We start from the raw sequence: 24987 nt of genomic DNA, 5'->3' as shown, positions 1-24987 counted from the left end.
CTGTTACTCCTACCAAAATGGATGACTTTCATTTATTGACACTGTACTCCGTCTGCCAGACCTTTGTCCAATCACCTAATCTATCTTTGTCTCTCTTTGCCAAGTTTCACAGTCCTCTGCAGACTTTTCTCGACCATCCATCTTAGTGTCATCCGCAAACTTACACACACAACACGTGGCCCCCAACTCCAAATCATCGATGTAAATTGTAAATGACCGATGGTGCTCTGGAGAAGGGGGATGACAGGGCGCAGCATCAGAGGGGGGGGGCTCTGCCCGCTCTTGCCCACTCTCACCCCACCATTGTGGCGGGTTTGACCCTTCGGTAAACCTTTTGCGATGCCCAGCCAGCCCCCCTTGACCCGTCTCCCTGTGCCCAGTTCCACGTTTGGCCCTGGGACGTGCCAGTCTACCCGAGGTAGGGATCGATTTGGAGATCTCGTGGTGCACTGCAATTTCTTCTGAAGTAGTGTTAATGATTGCAAACCCCAGACACATACAAAAGGCAATATCCCCAGCTCTTTATTGAAGAAGAGAGTGGGAGACTTCTGACCAATGGGAGACATCTGACCAATGGGAGACGTCTGACCAATGGGAGACGTCTGACCAGTGGGAGACGTCTGGCCAGTGGGAGACTTCTGACCAATGGGAGACGTCTGACCAGTGGGAGACTTCTGACCAATGGGAGACGTCTGACCAATAGGAGACGTCTGACCAGTGGGAGACGTCTGGCCAGTGGGAGACTTCTGACCAATGGGAGACGTCTGACCAGTGGGAGACTTCTGACCAATGGGAGACATCTGACCAATGGGAGACGTCTGACCAGTGGGAGACGTCTGGCCAGTGGGAGACTTCTGACCAATGGGAGACGTCTGACCAGTGGGAGACTTCTGACCAATGGGAGACGTCTGACCAGTGGGAGACTTCTGACCAGTGGGAGACGTCTGACCAGTGGGAGACGTCTGACCAATGGGAGACGCCTGACCAGTGGGAGACTTCTGACCAATGGGAGACGCCTGACCAGTGGGAGACTTCTGACCAGTGGGAGACTTCTGATCAGTGGGAGACGTCTGACCAATGGGAGACGTCTGACCAATGGGAGACTTCTGACCAATGGGAGACGTCTGGCCAGTGGGAGACTTCTGACCAATGGGAGACGTCTGACCAGTGGGAGACTTCTGACCAATGGGAGACGTCTGACCAATGGGAGACGTCTGACCAGTGGGAGACGTCTGGCCAGTGGGAGACTTCTGACCAATGGGAGACGTCTGACCAGTGGGAGACTTCTGACCAATGGGAGACGTCTGACCAATGGGAGACGTCTGACCAGTGGGAGACGTCTGGCCAGTGGGAGACTTCTGACCAATGGGAGACGTCTGACCAGTGGGAGACTTCTGACCAATGGGAGACGTCTGACCAGTGGGAGACTTCTGACCAGTGGGAGACGTCTGACCAGTGGGAGACGTCTGACCAATGGGAGACGCCTGACCAGTGGGAGACTTCTGACCAATGGGAGACGTCTGACCAGTGGGAGACTTCTGACCAGTGGGAGACGTCTGACCAGTGGGAGACGTCTGACCAATGGGAGACGCCTGACCAGTGGGAGACTTCTGACCAATGGGAGACGCCTGACCAGTGGGAGACTTCTGACCAGTGGGAGACTTCTGATCAGTGGGAGACGTCTGACCAATGGGAGACGTCTGACCAATGGGAGACTTCTGACCAATGGGAGACATCTGGCCAGTGGGAGACTTCTGACCAATGGGAGACGTCTGACCAGTGGGAGACTTCTGACCAATGGGAGACGTCTGACCAATGGGAGACGTCTGACCAGTGGGAGACGTCTGGCCAGTGGGAGACTTCTGACCAATGGGAGACGTCTGACCAGTGGGAGACTTCTGACCAATGGGAGACGTCTGACCAATGGGAGACGTCTGACCAGTGGGAGACGTCTGGCCAGTGGGAGACTTCTGACCAATGGGAGACGTCTGACCAGTGGGAGACTTCTGACCAATGGGAGACGCCTGACCAGTGGGAGACTTCTGACCAGTGGGAGACGCCTGGTCAATGGGAGACTTCTGACCAATGGGAGACGTCTGGCCAGTGGGAGACGCCTGACCAATGGGAGACGTCTGACCAATGGGAGACGTCTGGCCAGTGGGAGACGTCTGACCAGTGGGAGACGTCTGGCCAATGGGAGACGCCTGACCAGTGGGAGACGCCTGACCAATGGGAGACGTCTGACCAATGGGAGACGTCTGGCCAGTGGGAGACGTCTGACCAGTGGGAGACGTCTGGCCAGTGGGAGACGCCTGACCAGTGGGAGACGCCTGACCAGTGGGAGACGTCTGGCCAATGGGAGATGCCTGACTATTCAAACCCTCCTTTGACCAACATTGTTAGCTTTACCTTGTTGCTGAGGAAACAGGATGCTGTCCACCATCATGCACCCATTATCTTGATTTGTCAGAATACCATTGTGAAGGGGAGATTCTCTGATCGGACAACATTCGCTAAATAATCCCGACTGTGCCCAGAATCACTCTGACGACTAATGTGGGAATCTCAGCTGGGCCCACAGTGTGGTGCACTCTCTATTCGTGAGCTTGTTTACAAGCCTGTTGGATCTTTACAATTAATATTAATGCCCCCCTCCCCCCCCCCCCCCGGTAAGGGATCGTGTTTGTAAGTTGGATGGTCATAAATGAGGGATTCCCCGTATGAAAAGCAACAATTATCAATAGACAGGGCCCTGTTCTCCGCACACAGAAGGAACATGGACCTGATTGGGCCAGTTTCAGCTCAACTGCCATTGGCTAGTTCATTCCCCGATTCACCAATCAGAATCTGCTTGCCAACCAATCGGACAACATTCGCTAAATAATCCCGACTGTGCCCAGAATCACTCTGACGACTAATGTGGGAATCTCAACTGGGCCCTCTTATGTGATGAAAGCCTGTCCCATCCCATTGGCATTCTTGCGAAGTGTCCTGATGAGAGACCGATTGAAGGAGTTGACGGAAGGTGCACTTCTGTCAGCACGTGGGGGTTACCCCCCGCGCCCCCCTCCCCCCCCAACGCCGAGCGGTGAGCTGTTTGGTTTGTCTCCCTGGTGTGAGCTGACTTGCGTTTGCTCTGGTGTATTCCCTCAGATATGGAGCTGCCCCCAACCCCCCCCAGCAGCCACAGCAGTGACAGCGATGGCTCCCAGAGTCCCCGGTCTCTCCCCCCGTCCAGCCCAGCACGACCACAGGCTCGGACATCCAGTGCGATCTCATCGTCGCCCCTGCTCACCGCACCTCACGTAAGTCGGCTGATTTAAAAACCATCGCGTGTGACTATGGGCTACCAATAGCATGAGCGGGAAGCGTCGCTGGGTGTGGGGGGGTGGGGAAGGAGCGCGAAAATGTCTCAGAGTGGGCACCGAAAACTGCAACCCCCCCCTCCCATGCCCCCTCCCTCCGAATCCCTCCCACGTATTGTGCCAGTCTTGTTCTCTTCCGACCACCCCATCCCCCGTTAATTCCTGGCCTGCGGCTCGCCGGTGCCTTGGGAGATCCGACCCTGGGGAGGGGGTGTGTGGGGGTGGGGTGGGGGGGGGGGGGGCGGGGGTGTGGGGGGTGGGGGTGACGAGAGGAAATGGCCATTCTCTCTGGCATCCCGACCAATGCATAACCCACGACCGACACTCGAACCGTTACCCGGTGCTGTTTGTGGGAGATCGCCGTGCACTATTTTCCACCATGCTCCCCATCCAAAATCCCCGCGGCAACAGCGCAGGAGGGGGACTTGGCCTCGAACCGAGGCGCGAGGGAAATGCAGGACCCTGGGCTCCATTCTGTCCACGGGAACCCACCCCGGGAGACCCCGACTGTCAGCCGAAATGGAGGGGAGCGGGAATTGTATCAGCAGAGGGAATCATGCCAGGGCAGAGAGAGAGGTGGAACGTGGTTACGGGAATAATGGACCCAATGTCAGTCGAAGGCCTTGGGGGAGCTGGCAATGGTATTCGTTAAACAGGCTGGCTCCCACCAACCCACTCTCTGAGAAACAGCTCCCTTGGATCCTGCCGGCTGTCAACCTCACTCACGTCTCGATGAGTCGGGTAATAGGTTCAGAGATTATAATGCTGGGGCCTAGACAAATATTTATTCTTCAATACGTTGTCAATAATAGGTTCAGGTTAGAGTCCAACAGGTTGATTTGGGAGCACTAGCTTTCAGAGCACCGCTCCAACAGAGAACTACCTGATGGAGCAGCTCCGAAAGCTAGCGCTTCCAAATCAACCTGTTGGACTATAACCTGGGGTTGTGTGATTTTTAACGTTGTCCGCCCCCCAGTCCAACACCGGCTCCTCCACGTAATAACAGAATGTCACTTTGATCAACTGAAATTTTTTGTTTCGCTTTACAGATTCTCAAACGTGGCGTTCCCTCCCAAAGCCGTCTTCCCAGTGCAGACCTTGGCTGGGGCTCAATGCTAAGGGTCACACCGGCCCCCTTTGTGGCTCAACTCAATGCCCATTGTCCGTGGGCGGGTCCTTGGCACTGAGGACCGCACAGTCTGATCCCATAACCCCTCCCCCCCACTGGGTGTCTGCGTTTGGGGGCAGGTCCAAGCGCAACAGGGGTCAGGGACTAACTGACCTCTATGTAAGCTGGGGTACTGAGGTCAACAGCAGCAAGGGCGTCACTACGCCTCAGCTGAGGGTGGGGTGGGTGGGGGGGGGGAGATGGAGGCAGAAGTGTCTAGGTCTCGGCCTGGTAACCAATGACCGCAGCTCGTCGGTTGATAAGGGTGACGCTCAATGTGACTGGGTGGGCATGGGCGAGGTGATCTATTAAAAACTGGTGGGACCAGGCATCTGGTGAACTTTGGGCTCTCCTCTCTTGTCAGAAGCTCCAAGGGACTTCGGGCCCGCTGCTGCTAACCGAGGAGGAGAAGCGCACTCTGATCGCCGAGGGATACCCGATCCCCACCAAACTGCCCCTCACAAAAGCTGAGGAGAAGGCCCTCAAACGGGTCCGGAGAAAAATCAAGAACAAGGTAACGGCTCAAACTCCCGGGGTGCCATAGACTGAGGTGTGTGGGGGGTGGGGGGGGGGGGGGGGGGGGGTGCTTTGGCCAATAGTGAAGCAGAGGGCCCAGTTAAACTGGTGCTAGGCCCCATCCCACAATCCACTGGGGGCAGGGAACGAGGCCTTGGGTGTGACATCACTAAGGGCAGTGTAGAGCCAATGGGGTAGATCAGGGCTGGGTGTCCCGAGCCCCTGAAGGAGTTACCCGTTATTGCTGCCATGCTTGTGTTACCGCACTGTGTACCTCTTCATGGTTATCATCAGACACCCACAAGTGACACCATCTTGCTCCTTCCTCTTCTTCAATCATGCAATATCCCCTGTTAAAGACAAATTGTTTTCCACACAATTGACCTCAACGATGCAGCAGTTAGTGCCAGGCATGACATTTCCCTTCGAAGGTTAACCCCTTAATTAAATTCCAGCCCGTAGCTGACTCCCGTCGAGCTCCGTAAACCATCTAATCCGGTTCGGTTAGATCCCGGCCTGTAACTCATTCCCAGCTGTCTACTTATACATCATCCAAGCCCCTCAATTATATTCCAGCCTTGCGGTTCACCCCCAGATCTCTGTTATCCTGTTAACACACACCACGCACTTTAATCCCAGTCTCTAACTCACATCCGTTATTCCGTGTGTAAACTCTCCGAACCCCCTACGTCAGAACCCAGCTTGAAGCGATCCCGCCTTGTCTGGGACAAGCCGGTGAACTCGTCAGTCACCGCGATGGTATGCCATTGTCTGCTTGCTGGAGCCTATCACTGTGACTCTGTCTGTCTCTGCTCAGATCTCTGCGCAGGAGAGCCGCAGGAAGAAGAAGGAATACGTGGACAGTCTCGAGAAGAAGTAAGTAGCCAAGTCTCGAACACAACATGACTTTACAGCCCTCTGTTTAGATGTGAGTCACTGATTCTCTACAGTGTGGAAACTGGCCATTCGGCCCAACAAGTCCACAGTGACCCTCCAAAGAGTAACCCACCCAGACCCATTCCCCAACATTTACCCCTGACTAATGTACCTAACCTGCACATCCCTGAGCACGATGGGTAATGTAGTGTGGCCAATCCACCCTAACCTGCACATCGCTGAGCACTATGGGTAATTTAGCACGGCCAATCCACCCTAACCTGCACATTGCTGAGCACTATGGGTAATTTAGCGTGGCCAATCCACCCTAACCTGCACATTGCTGAGCACTATGGGTGATGTAGTGTGGCCAATCCACCCTAACCTGCACATCGCTGAGCACTATGGGTAATTTAGCGTGGCCAATCCACCCTAACCTGCACATTGCTGAGCACTATGGGTAATTTAGCGTGGCCAATCCACCCTAACCTGCACATCGCTGAGCACTATGGGTGATGTAGTGTGGCCAATCCACCTTAACCTGCACATCGCTGAGCACTATGGGTAATTTAGCGTGGCCAATCCACCCTAACCTGCACATCGCTGAGCACTATGGGTAATTTAGCGTGGCCAATTTACCTGACCTGCACATCGCTGAGCACTATGGGTAATTTAGCGTGGCCAATCCACCCTAACCTGCACATCGCTGAGCACTATGGGTAATTTAGCGTGGCCAATTTACCTGACCTGCACACCTTTGGACTGTGGGAGGAAACTGGAGCACTTGGTGGAAACCCACGCAGACACGGGGAGAATGTGCAAACTCCACACAGAGAGTTGGCTGAGGCTGGAATCGAACCTGGATCCCAAACGCTGTGGGGCAGCAGTGCTAACCACTGAGTCACCGTGCTGCCACGTGACTCCCTGTAAAGTTCGGGGCTGTCGATTTCCCAGTACTGTATATGTTTTGACAACGGTAGGAAATAGGGGATATGCGATTACTTTGACAGAACTGGATGGGGGTCCAAAAGTGTGGTGCTGGAAAAGCACAGCAGGTCAGGTCAGGCAGCGTCCGAGGAGCAGGAGAATCGATGATTCGGGCATAAGCCCTTCATCAGGAATGTAACTTGTGGGGTGGGGGGGGGGGGGAGCTGAGTGAAAAATGGGAGGGTGTGGGGCTGGGGAGAGGTAGCTGGGAAAGCGACAGGTAGATGGAGGTGGGAGTGATGGGTGATAGGAGGGAGAGGAGGGTGCAGCAGATGGATGGGGAGGGAAATGGACAGGTAGGACAGGTCAAGGGGGCGGTGCCGAGTAGGAGAGTTGGATCTGGGATAAGGTGGGGAGAAGGGTGAAGTCAATGTTTATTGTATGTGTTTGAAGGGTCCCAAGGTGGAATATGAGGCATTCCTCCTCCAGTTAGTGGGTGGCTGGAGGAGGCTCATGCCTCACATGTCCTTCACGGAGTGGGAGGGGGAGTTGGAGTGTTCAGCCACGGGACGGTGGGATTGGTGGGTGCGGGTGACCCAGGGATGTTCACCGAAACGTTCGGCAAGAACTGGAGGGGGGTGTGGAGTTAGGTTTTCCGACATGTCAACACAGGGCACATGGAGTGACTCAGTGGTTAGCACTGCTGCCTCACAGCACCAGGGTCCCAGGTTCGATCCCAGCCTCGGGCGACTCTCTGTGTGGAGTTTGGATATTCTCCCCGTGTCTGCGTGGGTTTCCTCTGGGTTCCCCGGTTTCCTCCCACAGTCCAAACGATGTGCAGGTCAGAGTGAATTGGCCATGCTACATTGCCTGTAGTGTAGGTAGGAAAATGGATCTGGGTGGTTTACTCTTCGGAGGGTTGGTGTAGACATGTTGTATCGGCTGTTTTGTCTGTCCCTCCTGTTTTGATTGTCCCTCCTGTTTTGATTATCCCTCCTGTTTTGACTGTCCCTCCTGTTTTGACTGTCCCTCCTGTTTTGATTGTCCCTCCTGTTTTGACTGTCCCTCCTGTTTTGACTGTCCCTCCTGTTTTGATTGTCCCTCCTGTTTTGACTGTCCCTCCTGTTTTGACTGTCCCTCCTGTTTTGATTGTACCTCCTGTTTTGATTGTCCCTCCTGTTTTGACTGTCCCTCCTGTTTTGACTGTACCCCCTGTTTTGACTGTCCCTCCTGTTTTGATTATCCCTCCTGTTTTGATTATCCCTCCTGTTTTGATTGTCCCTCCTGTTTTGACTGTCCCTCCTGTTTTGATTGTACCCCCTGTTTTGATTGTCCCTCCTGTTTTGACTGTACCTCCTGTTTTGACTGTACCCCCTGTTTTGATTGTCCCTCCTGTTTTGATTGTCCCTCCTGTTTTGACTGTACCTCCTGTTTTGATTGTCCCTCCTGTTTTGACTGTACGTCCTGTTTTGATTGTCCCTCCTGTTTTGATTGTCCCTCCTGTTTTGATTGTACCCCCTGTTTTGACTGTCCCTCCTGTTTTGATTGTACCCCCTGTTTTGACTGTCCCTCCTGTTTTGATTGTCCCTCCTGTTTTGATTGTACCCCCTGTTTTGACTGTCCCTCCTGTTTTGATTGTCCCTCCTGTTTTGACTGTCCCTCCTGTTTTGATTGTACCCCCTGTTTTGACTGTCCCTCCTGTTTTGATTGTCCCTCCTGTTTTGACTGTACGTCCTGTTTTGATTGTCCCTCCTGTTTTGATTGTCCCTCCTGTTTTGACTGTCCCTCCTGTTTTGATTGTACCCCCTGTTTTGACTGTACCCCCTGTTTTGACTGTCCCTCCTGTTTTGATTGTACCCCCTGTTTTGACTGTACGTCCTGTTTTGACTGTCCCTCCTGTTTTGATTGTACCCCCTGTTTTGACTGTACGTCCTGTTTTGACTGTCCCTCCTGTTTTGACCGTACCCTCTGTTTTGACTGTCCCTCCTGTTTTGACCGTACCCCCTGTTTTGACTGTCCCTCCTGTTTTGATTGTCCCTCCTGTTTTGATTGTACCCCCTGTTTTGACTGTACCCCCTGTTTTGACTGTCCCTCCTGTTTTGACCGTACCCCCTGTTGTGACTGTCCCTCCTGTTTTGATTGTCCCTCCTGTTTTGATTGTACCCCCTGTTTTGACTGTACGTCCTGTTTTGACTGTGTCTCCTGTTTTGATTGTACGTCCTGTTTTGTCTGTACCTCCTGTTTTGACTGTCCCTCCTGTTTTGTCTGTACCTCCTGTTTTGACTGTCCCTCCTGTTTTGATTGTACCTCCTGTTTTGACTGTACGTCCTGTTTTGACTGTACGTCCTGTTTTGACTGTACCCCCTGTTTTGATTGTCCCTCCTGTTTTGACTGTCCCTCTTGTTTTGACTGTACCTCCTGTTTAGACTGTACCCGCTGTTTTGACTGTCCCTCCTGTTTTGACTGTACCCCCTGTTTTGACTGTACCCCCTGTTTTGACTATCCCTCCTGTTTTGATTGTCCCTCCTGTTTTGACTGTACCGCCTGTTTTGATTGTCCCTACCTGTTTTGACTGTCCCTCCTGTTTTGATTGTCCCTCCTGTTTTGACTGTCCCTCCTGTTTTGATTGTCCCGCCTGTTTTGACTGTACCCCCTGTTTTGACTGTACCCCCTGTTTTGATTGTCCCTCCTGTTTTGACTGTCCCTCTTGTTTTGACTGTACCTCCTGTTTAGACTGTACCCGCTGTTTTGACTGTCCCTCCTGTTTTGACTGTACCCCCTGTTTTGACTGTACCCCCTGTTTTGACTGTCCCTCCTGTATTGACTGTACCCCCTGTTTTGACTGTACCCCCTGTTTTGACTGTACTCCCTGTTTTGACTGTCCCTCCTGTTTTGATTGTCCCTCCTGTTTTGACTGTCCCTCCTGTTTTGACTGTCCCTCCTGTTTTGATTGTCCCTCCTGTTTTGACTGTCCCTCCTGTTTTGACTGTACCCCCTGTTTTGACTGTCCCTCCTGTTTTGATTATCCCTCCTGTTTTGATTATCCCTCCTGTTTTGATTATCCCTCCTGTTTTGATTGTCCCTCCTATTTTGACTGTACCCCCTGTTTTGACTGTCCCTCCTGTTTTGATTATCCCTCCTGTTTTGATTGTCCCTCCTGTTTTGATTATCCCTCCTGTTTTGACTGTCCCTCCTGTTTTGATTGTCCCTCCTGTTTTGACTGTCCCTCCTGTTTTGATTATCCCTCCTGTTTTGATTGTCCCTCCTGTTTTGACTGTCCCTCCTGTTTTGACTGTCCCTCCTGTTTTGATTGTCCCTCCTGTTTTGATTGTCCCTCCTGTTTTGACTGTACCCCCTGTTTTGATTGTCCCTCCTGTTTTGATTGTCCCTCCTGTTTTGACTGTCCCTCCTGTTTTGACTGTACCCCCTGTTTTGATTGTCCCTCCTGTTTTGACTGTCCCTCCTGTTTTGATTATCCCTCCTGTTTTGACTGTACCCCATGTTTTGACTGTCCCTCCTGTTTTGACTGTCCCTCCTGTTTTGATTATCCCTCCTGTTTTGACTGTACCCCATGTTTTGACTGTCCCTCCTGTTTTGACTGTACCCCCTGTTTTGATTGTCCCTCCTGTTTTGACTGTCCCTCCTGTTTTGATTGTCCCTCCTGTTTTGACTGTACCCCCTGTTTTGATTGTCCCTCCTGTTTTGATTGTCCCTCCTGTTTTGATTGTACCCCCTGTTTTGATTGTCCCTCCTGTTTTGACTGTCCCTCCTGTTTTGACTGTCCCTCCTGTTTTGACTGTCCCTCCTGTTTTGATTGTCCCTCCTGTTTTGACTGTACCCCCTGTTTTGACTGTCCCTCCTGTTTTGACTGTACCCCCTGTTTTGATTGTCCCTCCTGTTTTGATTGTCCCTCCTGTTTTGATTGTCCCTCCTGTTTTGACTGTACCCCCTGTTTTGACTGTCCCTCCTGTTTTGTCTGTACCTCCTGTTTTGACTGTCCCTCCTGTTTTGACTGTCCCTCCTGTTTTGACTGTACCCCCTGTTTTGATTATCCCTCCTGTTTTGATTGTCCCTCCTGTTTTGATTGTCCCTCCTGTTTTGACTGTCCCTCCTGTTTTGATTGTCCCTCCTGTTTTGATTGTCCCTCCTGCTTTGACTGTCCCTCCTGTTTTGATTGTACCCCCTGTTTTGATTGTCCCTCCTGTTTTGACTGTACCTCCTGTTTTGACTGTACCCCCTGTTTTGATTGTCCCTCCTGTTTTGATTGTCCCTCCTGTTTTGACTGTACCTCCTGTTTTGATTGTCCCTCCTGTTTTGACTGTACGTCCTGTTTTGATTGTCCCTCCTGTTTTGATTGTCCCTCCTGTTTTGACTGTCCCTCCTGTTTTGATTGTACCCCCTGTTTTGACTGTCCCTCCTGTTTTGATTGTCCCTCCTGTTTTGACTGTCCCTCCTGTTTTGATTGTACCCCCTGTTTTGACTGTCCCTCCTGTTTTGATTGTCCCTCCTGTTTTGACTGTACGTCCTGTTTTGATTGTCCCTCCTGTTTTGATTGTCCCTCCTGTTTTGACTGTCCCTCCTGTTTTGATTGTACCCCCTGTTTTGACTGTACGTCCTGTTTTGACTGTCCCTCCTGTTTTGACCGTACCCTCTGTTTTGACTGTCCCTCCTGTTTTGACCGTACCCCCTGTTTTGACTGTCCCTCCTGTTTTGACTGTCCCTCCTGTTTTGATTGTACCCCCTGTTTTGACTGTACCCCCTGTTTTGACTGTCCCTCCTGTTTTGACCGTACCCCCTGTTGTGACTGTCCCTCCTGTTTTGATTGTCCCTCCTGTTTTGATTGTACCCCCTGTTTTGACTGTACGTCCTGTTTTGACTGTGTCTCCTGTTTTGATTGTACGTCCTGTTTTGTCTGTACCTCCTGTTTTGACTGTCCCTGCTGTTTTGTCTGTACCTCCTGTTTTGACTGTCCCTCCTGTTTTGATTGTACCTCCTGTTTTGACTGTACGTCCTGTTTTGACTGTACCTCCTGTTTTGACTGTACCCCCTGTTTTGATTGTCCCTCCTGTTTTGACTGTCCCTCTTGTTTTGACTGTACCTCCTGTTTAGACTGTACCCCCTGTTTTGACTGTCCCTCCTGTTTTGATTGTCCCTCCTGTTTTGACTGTACCGCCTGTTTTGATTGTCCCTACCTGTTTTGACTGTCCCTCCTGTTTTGATTGTCCCTCCTGTTTTGACTGTCCCTCCTGTTTTGATTGTCCCGCCTGTTTTGACTGTACCCCCTGTTTTGACTGTACCCCCTGTTTTGATTGTCCCTCCTGTTTTGACTGTCCCTCTTGTTTTGACTGTACCTCCTGTTTAGACTGTACCCGCTGTTTTGACTGTCCCTCCTGTTTTGACTGTACCCCCTGTTTTGACTGTACCCCCTGTTTTGACTGTCCCTCCTGTTTTGACTGTACCCCCTGTTTTGACTGTACCCCCTGTTTTGACTGTACCCCCTGTTTTGACTGTCCCTCCTGTTTTGATTGTCCCTCCTGTTTTGACTGTCCCTCCTGTTTTGACTGTCCCTCCTGTTTTGATTGTACCCCCTGTTTTGACAGTCCCTCCTGTTTTGATTATCCCTCCTGTTTTGATTATCCCTCCTGTTTTGATTGTCCCTCCTGTTTTGACTGTACCCCCTGTTTTGACTGTCCCTCCTGTTTTGATTATCCCTCCTGTTTTGATTATCCCTCCTGTCTTGATTATCCCTCCTGTTTTGATTGTCCCTCCTGTTTTGACTGTACCCCCTGTTTTGACAGTCCCTCCTGTTTTGATTGTCCCTCCTGTTTTGATTATCCCTCCTGTTTTGATTATCCCTCCTGTTTTGATTGTCCCTCCTGTTTTGATTGTCCCTCCTGTTTTGATTGTCCCTCCTGTTTTGACTGTCCCTCCTGTTTTGATTATCCCTCCTGTTTTGATTGTCCCTCCTGTTTTGACTGTCCCTCCTGTTTTGACTGTACCCCCTGTTTTGATTGTCCCTCCTGTTTTGACTGTCCCTCCTGTTTTGACTGTCCCTCCTGTTTTGACTGTCCCTCCTGTTTTGACTGTACCCCCTGTTTTGATTGTCCCTCCTGTTTTGACTGTCCCTCCTGTTTGGATTATCCCTCCTGTTTTGACTGTACCCCCTGTTTTGACTGTCCCTCCTGTTTTGACTGTCCCTCCTGTTTTGACTGTCCCTCCTGTTTTGACTGTCCCTCCTGTTTTGATTGTCCCTCCTGTTTTGACTGTCCCTCCTGTTTTGATTGTCCCTCCTGTTTTGACTGTCCCTCCTGTTTTGATTATCCCTCCTGTTTTGATTATCCCTCCTGTTTTGACTGTCCCTCCTGTTTTGATTGTCCCTCCTGTTTTGACTGTCCCTCCTGTTTTGATTATCCCTCCTGTTTTGATTATCCCTCCTGCTTTTACTGTCCCTCCTGTTTTGATTGTCCCTCCTGCTTTTACTGTCCCTCCTGTTTTGATTGTCCCTCCTGTTTTGACTGTCCCTCCTGTTTTGATTATCCCTCCGGTTTGATTATCCCTCCTGTTTTGATTATCCCTCCTGTTTTGACTGTCCCTCCTGTTTTGACTGTCCCTCCTGTTTTGATTATCCCTCCTGTTTTGATTATCCCTCCTGTTTTGACTGTCCCTCCTGTTTTGATTGTCCCTCCTGTTTTGACTGTCCCTCCTGTTTTGACTGTCCCTCCTGTTTTGACTGTCCCTCCTGTTTTGACTGTCCCTCCTGTTTTGACTGTCCCTCCTGTTTTGATTGTCCCTCCTGTTTTGACTGTCCCTCCTGTTTTGATTGTCCCTCCTGTTTTGATTGTCCCTCCTGTTTTGACTGTCCCTCCTGTTTTGACTGTCCCTCCTGTTTTGACTGTCCCTCCTGTTTTGATTGTCCCTCCTGTTTTGATTATCCCTCCTGTTTTGATTATCCCTCCTGTTTTGATTGTCCCTCCTGTTTTGATTATCCCTCCTGTTTTGACTGTCCCTCCTGTTTTGACTGTACCCCCTGTTTTGACTGTACCCCCTGTTTTGATTGTCCCTCCTGTTTTGACTGTCCCTCCTGTTTTGATTGTCCCTCCTGTTTTGACTGTCCCTCCTGTTTTGACTGTCCCTCCTGTTTTGACTGTACCCCCTGTTTTGATTGTCCCTCCTGTTTTGACTGTACCCCCTGTTTTGATTGTCCCTCCTGTTTTGACTGTCCCTCCTGTTTTGACTGTCCCTCCTGTTTTGATTATCCCTCCTGTTTTGACTGTCCCTCCTGTTTTGATTGTCCCTCCTGTTTTGACTGTCCCTCCTGTTTTGATTATCCCTCCTGTTTTGATTATCCCTCCTGTTTTGACTGTCCCTCCTGTTTTGATTGTCCCTCCTGTTTTGATTGTCCCTCCTGTTTTGACTGTCCCTCCTGTTTTGACTGTCCCTCCTGTTTTGACTGTCCCTCCTGCTTTTACTGTCCCTCCTGTTTTGACTGTCCCTCCTGTTTTGACTGTCCCTCCTGCTTTTACTGTCCCTCCTGCTTTTACTGTCCCTCCTGTTTTGACTGTCCCTCCTGTTTTGACTGTCCCTCCTGCTTTTACTGTCCCTCCTGTTTTGACTGTCCCTCCTGTTTTGACTGTCCCTCCTGTTTTGATTATCCCTCCTGTTTTGATTGTCCCTCCTGTTTTGACTGTCCCTCCTGTTTTGACTGTCCCTCCTGTTTTGACTGTCCCTCCTGTTTTGATTGTCCCTCCTGTTTTGACTGTCCCTCCTGTTTTGATTGTCCCTCCTGTTTTGGCTGTCCCTCCTGTTTTGATTGTCCCTCCTGTTTTGTTTGTCCCTCCTGTTTTGACTGTACCCCCTGTTTTGATTGTCCCTCCTGTTTTGACTGTCCCTCCTGTTTTGACTGTCCCTCCTGTTTTGACTGTCCCTCCTGTTTTGATTATCCCTCCTGTTTTGACTGTACCCCCTGTTTTGACTGTCCCTCCTGTTTTGACTGTCCCTCCTGTTTTGACTGTCCCTCCTGTTTTGACTGTACCTCCTGTTTTGACTGTCCCTCATGTTTTGATTGTCCCTCCTGTTTTGACTGTCCCTCCTGTTTTGATTATCCCTCCTGTTTTGACTGTCCCTCCTGTTTTGATTGTCCCTCCTGTTTTGACTGTACCCCCTGTTTTGATTATCCCTCCTGTTTTGACTGTCCCTCCTGTTTTGATTGTCCCTCCTGTTTTGACTGTACCTCCTGTTTTGACTGTACCCCCTGTTTTGATTGTCCCTCCTGTTTTGATTGTCCCTCCTGTTTTGACTGTACGTCCTGTTTTGATTGTCCCTCCTGTTTTGATTGTCCCTCCTGTTTTGACTGTCCCTCCTGTTTTGATTGTACCCCCTGTTTTGACTGTCCCTCCTGTTTTGATTGTCCCTCCTGTTTTGACTGTACGTCCTGTTTTGATTGTCCCTCCTGTTTTGATTGTCCCTCCTGTTTTGACTGTCCCTCCTGTTTTGATTGTACCCCCTGTTTTGACTGTACCCCCTGTTTTGACTGTACCCCCTGTTTTGACTGTCCCTCCTGTTTTGATTGTACCCCCTGTTTTGACTGTACGTCCTGTTTTGACTGACCCTCCTGTTTTGATTGTACCCCCTGTTTTGACTGTACCCTCTGTTTTGACTGTCCCTCCTGTTTTGACCGTACCCTCTGTTTTGACTGTCCCTCCTGTTTTGACCGTACCCCCTGTTTTGACTGTCCCTCCTGTTTTGATTGTCCCTCCTGTTTTGATTGTACCCCCTGTTTTGACTGCACCCCCTGTTTTGACTGTCCCTCCTGTTTTGACCGTACCCCCTGTTGTGACTGTCCCTCCTGTTTTGATTGTCCCTCCTGTTTTGATTGTACCCCCTGTTTTGACTGTACGTCCTGTTTTGACTGTGTCTCCTGTTTTGATTGTACGTCCTGTTTTGTCTGTACCTCCTGTTTTGACTGTCCCTCCTGTTTTGTCTGTACCTCCTGTTTTGACTGTCCCTCCTGTTTTGATTGTACCTCCTGTTTTGATTGTACCTCCTGTTTTGACTGTACCTCCTGTTTTGACTGTACCTCCTGTTTTGACTGTACCCCCTGTTTTGACTGTCCCTCCTGTTTTGATTGTCCCTCCTGTTTTGACTGTACCGCCTGTTTTGATTGTCCCTACCTGTTTTGACTGTCCCTCCTGTTTTGATTGTCCCTCCTGTTTTGACTGTCCCTCCTGTTTTGACTGTACCCCCTGTTTTGACTGTACCCCCTGTTTTGACTGTCCCTCCTGTTTTGATTGTCCCTCCTGTTTTGACTGTACCGCCTGTTTTGATTGTCCCTACCTGTTTTGACTGTCCCTCCTGTTTTGATTGTCCCTCCTGTTTTGACTGTCCCTCCTGTTTTGATTGTCCCGCCTGTTTTGACTGTACACCCTGTTTTGACTGTACCCCCTGTTTTGATTGTCCCTCCTGTTTTGACTGTCCCTCTTGTTTTGACTGTACCTCCTGTTTAGACTGTACCTGCTGTTTTGACTGTCCCTCCTGTTTTGACTGTACCCCCTGTTTTGACTGTACCCCCTGTTTTGACTGTCCCTCCTGTTTTGTCTGTACCTCCTGTTTTGACTGTCCCTCCTGTTTTGATTGTACCTCCTGTTTTGATTGTACCTCCTGTTTTGACTGTACGTCCTGTTTTGACTGTACCTCCTGTTTTGACTGTACCCCCTGTTTTGACTGTCCCTCCTGTTTTGATTGTCCCTCCTGTTTTGACTGTACCGCCTGTTTTGATTGTCCCTACCTGTTTTGACTGTCCCTCCTGTTTTGATTGTCCCTCCTGTTTTGACTGTCCCTCCTGTTTTGACTGTACCCCCTGTTTTGACTGTACCCCCTGTTTTGACTGTACCGCCTGTTTTGATTGTCCCTACCTGTTTTGACTGTCCCTCCTGTTTTGATTGTCCCTCCTGTTTTGACTGTCCCTCCTGTTTTGATTGTCCCGCCTGTTTTGACTGTACACCCTGTTTTGACTGTACCCCCTGTTTTAATTGTCCCTCCTGTTTTGACTGTCCCTCTTGTTTTGACTGTACCTCCTGTTTAGACTGTACCTGCTGTTTTGACTGTCCCTCCTGTTTTGACTGTACCCCCTGTTTTGACTGTACCCCCTGTTTTGACTGTCCCTCCTGTTTTGACTGTACCCCCTGTTTTGACTGTACCCCTGTTTTGACTGTACCCCCTGTTTTGATTGTCCCTCCTGTTTTGACTGTCCCTCTTGTTTTGACTGTACCTCCTGTTTAGACTGTACCCGCTGTTTTGACTGTCCCTCCTGTTTTGACTGTACCTCCTGTTTTGACTGTACCCCCTGTTTTGATTGTCCCTACCTGTTTTGACTGTCCCTCCTGTTTTGTTTGTCCCTCTTGTTTTGATTGTCCCTCCTGTTTTGACTGTACCCCCTTTTTTGACTGTCCCTCCTGTTTTGATTGTCCCTCCTGTTTTGACTGTACGTCCTGTTTTGATTGTCCCTCCTGTTTTGATTGTCCCTCCTGTTTTGACTGTCCCTCCTGTTTTGACCGTACCCTCTGTTTTGACTGTCCCTCCTGTTTTGACCGTACCCCCTGTTTTGACTGTCCCTCCTGTTTTGATTGTCCCTCCTGTTTTGATTGTACCCCCTGTTTTGACTGTACCCCCTGTTTTGACTGTCCCTCCTGTTTTGACCGTACCCCCTGTTGTGACTGTCCCTCCTGTTTTGATTGTCCCTCCTGTTTTGATTGTACCCCCTGTTTTGACTGTACGTCCTGTTTTGACTGTGTCTCCTGTTTTGATTGTACGTCCTGTTTTGTCTGTACCTCCTGTTTTGACTGTCCCTCCTGTTTTGTCTGTACCTCCTGTTTTGACTGTCCCTCCTGTTTTGATTGTACCTCCTGTTTTGATTGTACCTCCTGTTTTGACTGTACCTCCTGTTTTGACTGTACCTCCTGTTTTGACTGTACCCCCTGTTTTGACTGTCCCTCCTGTTTTGATTGTCCCTCCTGTTTTGACTGTACCGCCTGTTTTGATTGTCCCTACCTGTTTTGACTGTCCCTCCTGTTTTGATTGTCCCTCCTGTTTTGACTGTCCCTCCTGTTTTGACTGTACCCCCTGTTTTGACTGTACCCCCTGTTTTGACTGTCCCTCCTGTTTTGATTGTCCCTCCTGTTTTGACTGTACCGCCTGTTTTGATTGTCCCTACCTGTTTTGACTGTCCCTCCTGTTTTGATTGTCCCTCCTGTTTTGACTGTCCCTCCTGTTTTGATTGTCCCGCCTGTTTTGACTGTACACCCTGTTTTGACTGTACCCCCTGTTTTGATTGTCCCTCCTGTTTTGACTGTCCCTCTTGTTTTGACTGTACCTCCTGTTTAGACTGTACCTGCTGTTTTGACTGTCCCTCCTGTTTTGACTGTACCCCCTGTTTTGACTGTACCCCCTGTTTTGACTGTCCCTCCTGTTTTGTCTGTACCTCCTGTTTTGACTGTCCCTCCTGTTTTGATTGTACCTCCTGTTTTGATTGTACCTCCTGTTTTGACTGTACGTCCTGTTTTGACTGTACCTCCTGTTTTGACTGTACCCCCTGTTTTGACTGTCCCTCCTGTTTTGATTGTCCCTCCTGTTTTGACTGTACCGCCTGTTTTGATTGTCCCTACCTGTTTTGACTGTCCCTCCTGTTTTGATTGTCCCTCCTGTTTTGACTGTCCCTCCTGTTTTGACTGTACCCCCTGTTTTGACTGTACCCCCTGTTTTGACTGTCCCTCCTGTTTTGATTGTCCCTCCTGTTTTGACTGTACCGCCTGTTTTGATTGTCCCTACCTGTTTTGACTGTCCCTCCTGTTTTGATTGTCCCTCCTGTTTTGACTGTCCCTCCTGTTTTGATTGTCCCGCCTGTTTTGACTGTACACCCTGTTTTGACTGTACCCCCTGTTTTAATTGTCCCTCCTGTTTTGACTGTCCCTCTTGTTTTGACTGTACCTCCTGTTTAGACTGTACCTGCTGTTTTGACTGTCCCTCCTGTTTTGACTGTACCCCCTGTTTTGACTGTACCCCCTGTTTTGACTGTCCCTCCTGTTTTGACTGTACCTCCTGTTTTGACTGTACCCCCTGTTTTGATTGTCCCTACCTGTTTTGACTGTCCCTCCTGTTTTGTTTGTCCCTCTTGTTTTGATTGTCCCTCCTGTTTTGACTGTACCCCCTTTTTTGACTGTCCCTCCTGTTTTGACTGTCCCTCCTGTTTTGATTATGCCTCCTGTTTTGACTGTCCCTCCTGTTTTGATTGTCCCTCCTGTTTTGACTGTACCTCCTGTTTTGACTGTCCCTCCTGTTTTGATTGTCCCTCCTGTTTTGACTGTCCCTCCTGTTTTGATTATGCCTCCTGTTTTGATTATGCCTCCTGTTTTGACTGTCCCTCCTGTTTTGATTGTCCCTCCTGTTTTGACTGTACCTCCTGTTTTGACTGTCCCTCCTGTTTTGACTGTCCCTCCTGTTTTGATTGTCCCTCCTGTTTTGACTGTCCCTCCTGTTTTGATTATGCCTCCTGTTTTGACTGTACCTCCTGTTTTGACTGTACCTCCTGTTTTGACTGTCCCTCCTGTTTTGACTGTCCCTCCTGTTTTGATTGTCCCTCCTGTTTTGACTGTCCCTCCTGTTTTGACTGTCCCTCCTGTTTTGATTGTCCCTCCTGTTTTGATTGTCCCTCCTGTTTTGACTGTACCTCCTGTTTTGACTGTCCCTCCTGTTTTGACTGTCCCTCTTGTTTTGATTATCCCTCCTGTTTTGATTGTCCCTCCTGTTTTGACTGTCCCTCCTGTTTTGACTGTCCCTCCTGTTTTGACTGTCCCTCCTGTTTTGACTGTCCCTCCTGTTTTGACTGTCCCTCCTGTTTTGATTGTCCCTCCTGTTTTGATTGTCCCTCCTGTTTTGACTGTTCCTCCTGTTTTGATTGTCCCTACCTGTTTTGATTGTCCCTCCTGTTTTGACTGTCCCTCCTGTTTTGATTATCCCTCCTGTTTTGACTGTCCCTCCTGTTTTGACTGTCCCTCCTGTTTTGATTGTCCCTCCTGTTTTGACTGTCCCTCCTGTTTTGACTGTCCCTCCTGTTTTGATTGTCCCTCCTGTTTTGACTGTACCCCCTGTTTTGACTGTCCCTCCTGTTTTGTCTGTACCTCCTGTTTTGATTGTCCCTCCTGTTTTGACTGTCCCTCCTGTTTTGACTGTCCCTCCTGTTTTGATTATCCCTCCTGTTTTGATTATCCCTCCTGTTTTGACTGTCCCTCCTGTTTTGATTGTCCCTCCTGTTTTGACTGTCCCTCCTGTTTTGATTGTCCCTCCTGTTTTGACTGTCCCTCCTGTTTTGATTGTCCCTCCTGTTTTGATTATCCCTCCTGTTTTGACTGTCCCTCCTGTTTTGATTGTCCCTCCTGTTTTGATTGTCCCTCCTGTTTTGACTGTACCCCCTGTTTTGACTGTCCCTCCTGTTTTGATTGTCCCTCCCGTTTTGATTGTCCCTCCTGTTTTGACTGTACCCCCTGTTTTGACTGTCCCTCCTGTTTTGACTGTACCCCCTGATTTGATTGTCCCTCCTGTTTTGATTGTCCCTCCTGTTTTGACTGTACCCCCTGTTTTGATTGTCCCTCCTGTTTTGATTGTCCCTCCTGTTTTGACTGTACCCCCTGTTTTGATTGTCCCTCCTGTTTTGACTGTACCCCCTGTTTTGACTGTCCCTCCTGTTTTGATTGTCCCTCCTGTTTTGACTGTACCCCCTGTTTTGACTGTCCCTCCTGTTTTGATTGTCCCTCCCGTTTTGATTGTCCCTCATGTTTTGACTGTACCCCCTGTTTTGACTGTCCCTCTTGTTTTGACTGTCCCTCCTGTTTTTACTGTCCCTCCCGTTTTGATTCTACCTCCTGTTTTGACTGTCCCTCCCGTTTTGATTGTACCCCCTGATTTGACTGTCCCTCCTGTTTTGCTCCCGACAGAGTGGAGACTTACACTTCGGAGAATAATGAGCTCTGGAAGAAGGTGGAGACTCTGGAGAATGTCAATCGGTAAGCGAGCTGTGTCCCTGTCCTTCCCCTTCTCAGGGGAGGGGAGACCCCCCCAACTCACCCCTACTCCTCAAGGAGCACCCCTCCCCTTTGACCAGGCTCTGGGACACGGCTCCTACTGCGGCCTTTGCAATGTCACCAACTGTCTGGCGACACGGGCTGTTACAGGTGCTAAATCAATGCGAGCAGGTTGCCAAGCGCGCCGCTGACTAGACCAAACTCTGAGCCATTTAACCTCCCAACCCCCCCCTCGCGTTCTGTCCTGGAAACTCACCCTCACAGCTATGGCTGGACTCCAGTCTGCTCCCAGACTCCTCTTGCTGTCCCTCTCCCGCAGCACCCTGTCCTGCCCAGTAGGGGGTGCAGGAACACCCCCCTACCCCCCAGTTGTTCAACCCAACCCCCTTCCCCACATGTTCCAGCCACACGCCCCATACTCCTGTCCCCCAAACACCCTCTCCATCTCTCTCACAGGACTCCTCTGAGCCAACTACTGATCAGAGGGGAAGGGTAAAAGGGAGAGCTGCATTTATATATCGCCTGTCACCACCTCTGACAGGCAGTTGGTGCCAAGTGAGATCCCCTGAAGAAATCTAAAATGGCGAGCAGGCAGTGATGTTGAGTGAGAGTCAGTAATTATTCCTCTGTCAGGTTTCAAATGAACCGTGGTTGGTGTGGAGAGGGAAGACACCCATTAAAAGGTTATTCATCACTTGTCACTCTTGGGATCTTGCTGTGCACTGACCTCTGTTGTGCTTGCCGGCGCTACAGCACTTTCTCTGTTGGCCGTCCAGCGCGTTGGGGCGTTGGGGGCGTGTGAAAGGTGACATGAAGGTCAAATCCACCCCCTCCATCCCCTACCTTCCGCTCTCACTCACTCCCCTCACCGACGCTCAGTAACAGCAGTGTGTCCCATCGACAGAGATGTACCCGAGGAATTCACCAAAGATCCTCCGACAGCACCTTCCAAACCCACCTCCACTTCCATCTTGGGTCAGAGCAGCAGATACGGGGGAATACCATCCCCCTTGCAAGTTCCCGTCCAATCCACACACTCCCACCCTCCTGACTGGGAAACCTATCACCGCGTCGATGGCTCCATATCCTGGACCTCCGTCTCGAACAGCACGGTCGGCTCAAGTGGGTTAGCCCACCAGTGGGCTGAAGGGCCTCCTCTCTCCTGGGTGATTCCACGTAAGCAGCTCACCGCCGCCACCTTCAGGGCAATAAATGCAGCACCAGCCAGCGGTGCTCACAACCTGTGAATTGACACAAAGAAAGGTTTTCTCTTCCCTGCGCTTTGACCGAAAACAAATACAACTTGTTGACCTCCTCCCTGAGCAGAAGGGAGGCTCGGAACCTCGGACTCCCGCGGTTCACAGACGCGCCTGTTGTTCGAGAGCTGGGTGTTCACCTCGTTAGTACGACTCCTCTCCTCCCCTCCCCCCCCCCCCCCAAACCACCGGCTGCAAATTGTGGGGGTTGCAAAGGTTTGGTTAGCACCGAACAAATCCCCCCCCCGCCCCCCTCCCCAGCCCCCCCCAGCCCCCCCACTGCACTGTTATTGATGTCTGAACTTCACCTGGTGATGCTGGGTAACAGCTGAATGTGGACAGTACTACCCTCTGCTGGAAACGTTACTCAACCTCACTGGAACAAACACAGGTTTTTAACGAAGGTTCGGAGTGTGTTACCCTTCCCCCATCGGTGTGACAGTGAACCTTGGTTACAAACTGCTGCAGTTGGGGTGCAGAATGGTCCTGTGGAGAGATCCAGTGACAGGGAAGGAGGTCAGGAGGGCTACCTGACTTGGAGGCACTGGGCCACCCAGCACGGAAACAGACCCTTCAGCCCGACCAGTCCGTCATCTCAAACTGATCTAGTCCCACCACCTGACCCATCCCCCACCAAATCTTTCCTATTCAGGTAATCGATGTATTAAACATCGTCATTGTCCCCAAATCCACCACTGCCGCACTCAAGCCGACCTCTGGGTAAGGAAATCTCTGCAAAATGAAGTCTTTTTTAAAAATCTCTCTCCTCTCAGTTTAGTGTGGCCCCTGGTCTTGAGATGCCCCATCCGAGGGAAAAGGCAGCTGTCAACTGTTCTGTCTGTATATCCCTCATGATTTGAGAAACCTCTAGCAGGTCGCCTCTCACCCCCCTACGCCCCAGTGATAAAAAAAGGTCCCAGCCTTTCTTCAATAACTCAAGCCTTGCAGACCCGGCAACATCCTGGGAAATCTCTTCGGAACCCTTTGTGAGGTATCTGCTGCCTTTGAACTTGGAGGTGATGGAGTCCATGGGCTTTGAGGGTGTTGTCGAGAGGATTTGGGCTGTGCTAGGGGCACAGGGTCTGGGTGTTTAAACTGGTGGCTACTGCTGGGAAACTGTCTGTCATTAATTTCTTTTAGGGAGGTCAAGGCAGGGAGTAGCAACACCGCTGGTTAAACCTCTGACCCCTGACCTGTAATAACAAACTTCTTTCAGTAAGGAAGGAGCATTAAAAAACAATTACTCCTGGTCAGAGAGCTCAGTCAAGGCCAGTCTTTAGTCGAGTGGCTTCTGTCTCCAGCTTCACGTGGTATTGGATCATTTTCTCGTCACTAAAGTCTGTCGCATGTTGGTTTACCCTGAAACTAGGCAAAAAAAGTTAGAAAATCTCCCCCTTTTTAGTTTGACCAGATCAGCCAAGTCCTGTTTGACGTCCAGTCTCGTCTGTGTTACACAGGACAGGACAGGATAGGGAGAGGGAATAAAATCTGGACCAAAGGTTTTTAGATGTATCCCTCCATGGAATGTGGATTTGCTCCTCTCAGATTGGCCCTGTGTTCCACTCAGTTACAAAGTCAATCACATCTGGAATCACACACAGGCCGGAGCAGGGAAAGTTTCTTTCCCGAAGTAAAAAAAACAATGAACGAGATGGGATTTTATCCTCCAAAATGCTTCCGCCGTTATTCACGTGTTGGATTCGATTGCATCGGAAACTCACTCAACACCAAGGGTCGGGCTGGGATTTGAACTCACGCCCTCAGAAGGTGAGGCCGGTCTGCGAGCTCCCACTGTGCCACCATCGCCCCCCTGGCTGTGCCGGCTGGTAAAACACCCTGATAATGAAGCCCACCTCTTGCTCTTTCAGGACCCTGCTGCAGCAGCTGCAGAAACTGCAGGCGTTAGTGGCTGGCAAGGTGCCCCGTCCCTGTCGTGTGGTATCGACACAGACAGGAACCTGCCTGATGGTAAGATCCAAGTCCCGAGTGTGTGTGAACCCCCCCCAGCCCGGGGGGGGGGTGGGGGTGGGGGAGGGGGGGGCTGGGGGAGGCGGCGGGGGGGGCTGGGGGAGGCGGGGGGGCTGGGCTGCTGCTGGTGTATCAGCAGAGATCGCAGATTGCCAACTGTATCCCACCCACCCCCTGTTATCACAGTGTACCAATGCAGAACAGTTAACACAGAACCAACAAACAGACTGTATGGCTGTTATAGAGTCACCGAGATGGACAGCACAGAAACACACCCTTCGGTCCAACCCGTCCATGCTGACCCAGATATCCCAACCCAATCTAGTCCCACCTGCCAGCACCCGGCCCATATCCCTCCAAACCCTTCCTATTCATATACCCATCCAAATGCCTCTTAAATGTTGTAATTGTACCAGCCTCCATCACATCCTCTGGCAGCTCATTCCATAAAAGTACCACCCTCTGGGTGAAAAAGTTGCCCCTTAGGTCTCTTTTATATTTTTCCCCTCTCACCCTAAACCTATGCCCTCTAGTTCTGGACTCCCCCACCCCAGGGAAAAGACTTTGTCTATTTATCCTATCCATGCCCCTCATAATTTTGTAAACCTCTATAAGGTCACCCCTCAGCCTCCGACGCTCCAGGGAAAACAGCCCCAGCCTGTTCAGCGTCTCCCTGTAGCTCAGATCCTCCAACCCTGGCAACATCCTTGTAAAATCTTTTCTGAACCCTTTCAAGTTTCACAACATCTTTCCGATAGGAAGGAGACCGAAATTGCACAAAATATTCCAACAAGTGGCCTAACCAATGTCCTGTACAGCTGCAACATGACCTCCCAACT

The 24987-nt window shown here is 50.5% G+C and overlaps 1 protein-coding gene across 1 annotated transcript in view; it reads left to right on the top strand.

Annotated features, from left to right (window-relative positions):
* The window catches only part of creb3l1 (cAMP responsive element binding protein 3-like 1), a 401215-nt gene that overhangs the window by 358450 nt on the left and 17778 nt on the right, over positions 1-24987 (top strand). Inside the window, exons 5-9 of the mRNA XM_072591792.1 lie at positions 3154-3305; positions 4898-5047; positions 5867-5925; positions 20838-20906; positions 24049-24148. Of these exons, the coding sequence (XP_072447893.1) occupies positions 3154-3305; positions 4898-5047; positions 5867-5925; positions 20838-20906; positions 24049-24148 (530 nt within the window). The remainder of the gene's footprint in view (positions 1-3153; positions 3306-4897; positions 5048-5866; positions 5926-20837; positions 20907-24048; positions 24149-24987) is intronic.

This window comes from Chiloscyllium punctatum, chromosome 22 (genome assembly GCF_047496795.1).
Source record: "Chiloscyllium punctatum isolate Juve2018m chromosome 22, sChiPun1.3, whole genome shotgun sequence".
In the NCBI taxonomy this organism is placed as follows: Eukaryota; Metazoa; Chordata; class Chondrichthyes; order Orectolobiformes; family Hemiscylliidae; genus Chiloscyllium; species Chiloscyllium punctatum.
Note: the sequence above shows the minus strand (reverse complement) of the source record. Positions and strands in the feature narration are given on the sequence as shown.